This window comes from Equus quagga, chromosome 5, assembly GCF_021613505.1.
Source record: "Equus quagga isolate Etosha38 chromosome 5, UCLA_HA_Equagga_1.0, whole genome shotgun sequence".
Classification (NCBI taxonomy): Eukaryota; Metazoa; Chordata; class Mammalia; order Perissodactyla; family Equidae; genus Equus; species Equus quagga.
Genome location: NC_060271.1, coordinates 31,805,284 through 31,812,395, shown reverse-complemented (window position 1 = coordinate 31,812,395; position 7,112 = coordinate 31,805,284). Strand labels below are relative to the sequence as shown.

The 7,112-nt window shown below is 46.1% G+C and overlaps 2 protein-coding genes across 2 annotated transcripts in view; one reads left to right on the top strand and one right to left on the bottom strand.

Annotated features, from left to right (window-relative positions):
- TEX46 (testis expressed 46) lies at nucleotides 1-3,479 on the bottom strand. Its single transcript, XM_046663595.1, has 2 exons — nucleotides 3,318-3,479; nucleotides 1-1,000 (listed from the first exon to the last, which is right to left on the bottom strand). The coding sequence occupies exons 1-2, from the start codon at nucleotides 3,465-3,467 to the stop codon at nucleotides 704-706; spliced, it is 447 nt and encodes a 148-aa protein (XP_046519551.1). The 5' UTR covers nucleotides 3,468-3,479; the 3' UTR covers nucleotides 1-703.
- Nucleotides 3,480-6,729: 3,250 nt separating this feature from the next.
- The window catches only part of KDM1A (lysine demethylase 1A), a 57,315-nt gene continuing 56,932 nt past the window's right edge, over nucleotides 6,730-7,112 (top strand). The window contains exon 1 of the mRNA XM_046661768.1: nucleotides 6,730-7,110. Within this exon, the coding sequence (XP_046517724.1) occupies nucleotides 6,730-7,110 (381 nt within the window). The remainder of the gene's footprint in view (nucleotides 7,111-7,112) is intronic.

Genomic DNA, 7,112 nt, shown 5'->3' with positions numbered 1-7,112 from the left:
TTTACAAGGGTGGTGGTGCACCAATGACAGATGTTTAGGATACTCTGGCATAGGGTATAAAGCATGTGAGAGGGCAAAATCGGGGGGAAAGGCTGGAAAGGTGGTCAGATCATGGAAGGCCTGATCAACACAGTAAGGAGTGCGGCTTTTATTCTGTTAACCATGGCGAGGTGTTTGGTCAAGAACAGGCAGTGAAGATGCCCAGAGCCGTGCCGGGCTGGGCTTGCCCTGGCCTCTGAGTGCTGGGTGACGGGGAGTCTAGGGGCTGGGACAGCACTGGGGAGGTTGTTCTAAGAGTCAAGGTGAACAGGTATAGGGCCGTGGACCAGGGTCAAGGTGGCCCAAGTGAAAGAGAGGGAGGGCTGGGTTCTAGAGCCCATCAGGTGTGTCATAGGGTGCCCATCTTCCTCTACTTTATATGTGGGATGCCTGCCACAGCATGGCTTGACGAGCAGCACATAGATCTGCGCCCGGGATCTGAACCGGTGAACCCCAGGCCGCCGAAGCAGAATGTGCAAACTTAACCACTACACCACCGGGCCGGCCCCAGGACAGACTTCTTTTCCAGAGGCGACGGACCTTTCAGCCTCCAATCCTCCTCTCCAGTGTCATTTACTAAGAAAATTCAATAGTCTCTGAGTGGGTTTTACTGAGTAAAGGTAACATCAGAAGAGGCCAGCCCACGCCCGTCTCTCCGGCCTCGTTAGGGGGAATTGGAAGTGCAATCAGAGATGATGGAGAAAATGGACTTGTGCCTCTTAATCCTGTATTTCCCCATGGGAAAAGTCCGCTGTCGGCCCGACCTCTTGTGGTGATCCAGTTTATTCCATACAATGAACATCTGATTTTCTAAGACCTTCAGCTTCATTTCACTGAACATAAGCCGTTCGAGGATCTTGTCCTGGAGGGCAAAGCATGCGTGCAGTCTCTCCATTTCTTTTGTGTTCATGAAGTTGCTGTTGGGCTTGGCTTCGGGCATCTGTGACTTCTCTGCCTTTTCCTAAACTCCCCACCACCACGAAAAGAGGAAAAGTTGGTTAATAATGATAGTCCCTTCCCAGGCCACATGATTTATAAATGTCATCTTAAAAGAGTCTCACAACCAGCCTGCAAGGAGAGCATCTTTGCCACATCTTGTGGATGAGAGAACTGGGCCCACTGAGGGAGGGTCCCTTTCTCAGCATCACCCAGCCTTTGTGGGAGCCCCAAACCCCCAGGACTCACAGTGGCCTTTCATAGGAATAAATGAAATGGCCCGCTAATCTGTTGTCACGGAGGATACAAAACCCTCAACCCAAACATGCCTGTATGTGGAGCTTGCACTTTTCCCAGTGTGCCTCTCTGGGAGTTTGGTCAGGCCTTGTAAAATCTCCAAATGCCGTGTCTCGGTGGTCTCGTGACATGCTCTAATCTCCACAATCCTCAGCCACCTCTCACACATTTAATAGCAACACAATTTTTTTCTTTTTGGATTCAGTGGCAAACTCCTGGTCTTTAAAATCATCTAAATATTAAATATTTCAGACATCTGAAGAAGGTAAATATTGCAACAAATCTCCATGTTCCCACACCAGCTTAAGAAATAAAATATCACAAATGTAATTGAAGACTCCTGTGGATACCTCTCCTAGAGTGTTCCCCTGAAACAGAGAACTAAGGAGTTAAAAAATCTTCCCTAGGGGCCGGCCTGGTGGCACGGGCAGTTAAGTTTGCACGTTCCGGTAGCTGGAGGTTCGCTGGTTCAGATCCCGGGTGCGGACATACACACTGCTTGTCAAGCCATGCTGTGGCAGGCATCCCACATATAAAAAAAAGCAGAGGAAGATGGGCATGGATGTTAGCTCAGGGCCAGTCTTCCTCAGCAAAAAAACAGAGAAAAATCTTCCCAAGAGCAAAAACTTTGAGATAAGATTTGCTGGCTACAGCTACACATACTCAACATAATCAAGTGTTATTCAAAACTAACCAGGTCTTTCTGTCCCTCCTTAGTATATGAGTGAGCTGTCTTTCTCAGAAAGTCAAGGTCCAGACATCAAGATTCAGCCTTACAAGGCCAAATACAGGCTGAAGACGAAAACCAATCAGAACATTGGGGCCAGCCCAGTGGCATAGTGGTTAAGTTTTGCATACTTTGCTTTGGTGGCCCAGGTTCTCGGGTTCAGCTCTCTGGTGTGGAACTACACCACTTGTCAGCTATGCTGTGGCAGCATCCCACATACAAAATAGAGGAAGATTGGCACAGATGTTAGCTCAGGGTGAATCTTCCTCACCAAAAAAAAAAAAGAAAAAAGAAAAGTCCAGATAACCAAGGACCCACACCTGCAGGTTCCCTTATTGCCCCCTCTCTCCACATAATCACATTCCTCACAACCTTTAAACCCCCTTGCCTCCCGTCTTTTGGGGAGACAAATTTGAGTGCTTCCTCTCATCTCCCAGCTGATGTCATCCAAGATAATAACCCCCTTTCCTTGCCACAAGCCTGGTGTTTCAGAGTTTTTCTCTTTATTGGCCTTCCTATGCGATGGATAAGCGAACCTGTGTTTGTGTTCGGTAACACCCCACCCTCCCTGAACCTCCTCTCAACTGCAATCCCGAATTTCGTATTTATTTTTTCTAGGCATTTCTCTATACCAGTAGTTCTCAATGAGAGGCTATTTTGCCCTCCCCAGGGGACATTTGGCAATGTCTGGAGACATTTTGGTTGCCACAAAAGGGGTGAGGGGTGCTATTCGCATCTTGTGGGCAGAGGCCAGGGATGCTGCTAAACATCCTACAATGCACAGGACAGTCCCCACAATAAAGAATTATCTGACTCCAAATGTCAATCTTGTGGAGGTTGAGAAATCCTGCCTTAATCTGCTTTCACTATACATATGCATCCATAAACAAGGCAGGGCATTGTTTTGTATGTTTTTAAACTTTATATAAAAGATGTCAAAATCTAGGTACATTTCTGCTATCTTGATCATTCTGTTTCACAGATGTATCTATGTCTATGTTCTATGTGTATCTTTAGTTCATCCATTTTAATGTTTTCCACTTTAAAGTAGTTGTTAGTGTTGCCAAAGCATGTTGACATCAAACATGAAGCGGGAGGGAGAGTCCGAGATGGTCTCTGTTTGACAGCCGAGGCAACTGAAGCCATGTGAAATGCCCTTCATCACCCAAGAGGGGGCTGCAGGACTGGGACTCAGACCAGAGTCATGGATTCCTCAGTCTTGCCCCATTATCCTGACCCCTACCCTGTCCCTCCACCCTCCCATCTAGCTGGAAATAGCCCATCCCCCTCAGCTGAAGCTAAGGCCCCTCTCGCTCACCTGCTGGGGCTCTGCGGGGGTAAGCTTGAGCTCATACTTGACCAGCCAGTTGCTGAGCAACAGCAGAAGGAATAGGAAGCCAAACAAGGCTGGCTTATAGCTGATCAGCCAAGCCACCAACGCTCCTATGGTGCCTGAAGAAGCAAGCATTCCGTGGAGAGTTCTGAAAAGAGACATCAGTTCCCCCAGCATTATGGCTTAGAGGCACCCAGGCCCCGAGACCCTGCCTCAGTGCCCCTTCTGGGACAGTTGCCCTCCATGACAAGAGTCACGGCCACCCCCTCCTCTGAGTTATAACCAGCTCGCCTCCCCCAGCTGCCGCATAACAATATTAGCCACTCCTATGTCTTAAGCGGCCACTATGTGCCAGACTTTGACAGTTTGTAAGCATCGCCTCATGACGTCCTCACAAGAGCCAGCTGATGTAGGCCTTAGTGACACTTCATTCATTCAACAGTACTGCTGGGCCTAGCCACTGGGAGTAAAACAGCCAGCAATACAAAGCCACTACTCTCATAGGGAGGGAGACTGCAAATAAAAATTATCCAAAATTTGAAAATAAGGCCAAAAGATTACTGCGAGCTCATTCGCAGTCACACTAGAATGTTGTCGAACTGGCCCACCTGTTGGTCACCTGATGCTTTAGGGGAAGGGAGCTTTGACTCATTCTTTAATATTGATTAGCATTCTGACTCTGTAAAGTCAAGTGTTAGCTTTTTAAAAACATAAGTTGCTGTAGCAATCCTAATTCTAGGTACAGATCCAAAAGAATTGGATGCAGGGTTTTGAAGAGATATTTGCACTCCCATGTTCATAGCAGCATTATTCACGATAGCCAAAAGGCAGAAGGAACCCAAATGTCCATCAGTGGATGAATGGATAAACAGAACGTTGTACATACATACAATGGGAATTATTCAGCCTTTAAAAAGGAAGGAAATTCTGACACATGCTACAACATGGATGAACTTTGTGGAAAGCATGGTAAGTGAAATAAGCCAGTGACATAAAGACAAAAGCTGTTTGATTCCACTTACATGAGATATCTAGAGTGGTCAAATTCATGGAGACAGAAAGCAGGATGGTGGTTGCCAGGGGCTGGGGGCAGAGGGGAATGAGTTGTAGTTTCATGGGTGTAGTTTTATGAGATGAAAGAGTTCTGGAATTGTTTGTACAATCATATGAACGTACTTAACGCTAATGAACTGCACATTTAAAAATAGTTAAGATGGTAAATTTTATGTTATGTGTATTTTACTGCAATTTAAAAAATTCAAATGAATTAGTTATTTCTGGGGAAAAAATGGGTAAGTTGCAAATGATTTTTTTTTTTTTGGCAAATAGATGCAAATGAGTTCTGTTGGATAGAAAAGATAACCCCAAAATTTACAGCTTTATGGACTTAGAGGACATTAACCGTATTTTTCTTATTTAACTTTGCAATCTTATTCCAGCATTCTATTTTCCACTGACTAGTGACTATACATGTCTCTCATATTTTCTTTTGAACCAGCTTTATCGTCTTACCGGTTCTCTCAATAATGAGTTAAATAAATCTTTGAAATAGGCTCACTATTTTGTATGGGAATTCTTTATGTTCAAATGTCAATTTCAGTGGCTATGATATTCTAATATATTCAGTTAACTGCCACTTGTTGGGCCTTTAGGTTAGTTCTCCTTTATTGTTATTATAATAATCCGAGATAAACACCACTGAGGTTAAATCTTTGTACACGTACTTAAATAGTTCCCTAGAATGTTTTCCTGAAGGGGAATTGCTGGGTCAAAGGATACATATATTTTAAAAATCTAATTTTAAATTTTATCAAATTATTAAGTGTGCAAACAAGTTAGATAGAACAACAGAGTTTAAAACAAACAAGCTTTGATCACCTGTGTCCCCCCTGTCACACCCTCACATTCTGCAACTCAGACAACCAATTCCAACCCTTTTAGCTGTTTCTTCTGACATTTACCTTCCTACACCTAAATAGTATGCTTACACCGTTATTTCTGGATTTCTCAATTTTGACATTATCTATTATCTTTTTATGATGGAAGGTGAGGATTTAGCTCCCAAGAGGAACCTCTCCCATTCCCACTTCACCCCCCCCCCCCCCCCACAAACCCCTCTCACCCCTCTCCTCCACATACTTTCTCTTTTTTCCATTCTCTCAATTTAATTCTATCATTTTGGTTAAAATAATATTCATTGCTTATGTTATTACAGCCACGTAGTTCACAGCCGAGCCATATGTTATACTATGATAACTCTTTCTTGCACAGCTTCTAGTTTTCCTGGACTTAATTGCCTCTTTTTTTCTGTTTGCCTAGATAAAAAAAATAATTCAACTTCATCAAAGTACAATTGACATAAAATATACTTATTTTACCTGTATAGTTCAAGAATTTTTTCACTAATGTATACACCACCCCAATCAAGATACGAAATATTTCCATCACGCCCAGCGCGTTCTCTCCTGCTCTCTCGCAGTCAACCCGGACCCTCATCCCAGCAACCACCGATGGGATTCTATCACCAGAGAGCAGCTTTACCAGTTCTCGAACTTCATGTAAATGGAATCATTTTTTGAAAATTATACTTTGAAGAGACAGACAAGTGAAAAAGCAATTATGGTCCTGTGACCTAAGTGGAAATAAGCTTGAAGAACACGGGCGAGTTCCAGCCTTGGGTCAGTGAAGGATTCGCGGAAGAATTAAAAGTATTCCACCACCACCATCAGAATCATTAGAAAGAATTAACCTGCAATAGAAAGAGAGGTTCTGTATGTGGGGGTGGGGGGCACAGGGATTGGGAGGAGGTGCGAGCGAGGAAGCGAGAACGGGGAAGGGGTCCAGGCGGAAGGAAGAGCTTGAACAAGCCTTGGAGGCAACAGCAATCCCGTTGGACCCGTTTGGACTTCTTTGCTTCTGTCCATTTTATTACCACCAAACTCATTTGCTCTCCAAGGTTTCCCCAGTCCAAGCAGGACGATATGAATATAAGTAAGATGATCTACCAGGTCCAGATCAGTGTTTACCCCTCACGAGACTGTATAACTCTTTTTTTAAAATTTTTTAAATTTATTTATTTATTTATTTTTTGCTGAGGAAGACTGGCTCTGAGTTAACATCCATGCCCATCTTCCTCTACTTTATATGTGGGAGGCCTACCACAGCATGGCTTTTGCCAAGCGGTGCCCACATGTCCGCACCCGGGATCCAGGTCGGCCAACCCCGGGCCGCTGAGAAGCGGACCGCGAGCACTTAACCGCTGGGCCACCGGCCCAGCCCCTGTAAGCTCTTTGAAAGCAAAACTTCATAATTAAACGCTTGTCGCATGGTAAGCATTAAGAAGTTTTGGTTGAATTGACGGATGGGTAGGTGGATGAATGAATGAATGAATGAAATTATGAATGCGTGGAAGTCCCTGGAGGAGACGGTGGCCCTCGGAGATGCGGTCCGGCCCAGAAGCCCTAAGATCCGGACCGCGCTGGGGCCGTGTCGGAGGCCAAGGAGACGCTCTAGGAAAGTAGCGCGCTCTCTGCCGCGGCGCCGCTCTAGCCGCGAGGACGCCGCTCTATGGCGGCGGGGGAGGGCGGGCCGCGGGAGCCTCGGCCTTTTTGTCCCGACGCCGCGGGAGCGCGCTCGGCGGCGGTTGGCGGCGCGCGGACTGCGTGAGGCGAGGCGACGCGGCCCCGGCCCCACGGACCGACGGACCGAGCGGCCCTCGCGGCCGTCGGCGGCCAGGCGGCCCGAGATGTTGTCTGGAAAGAAGGCGGCGGCGGCGGCGGC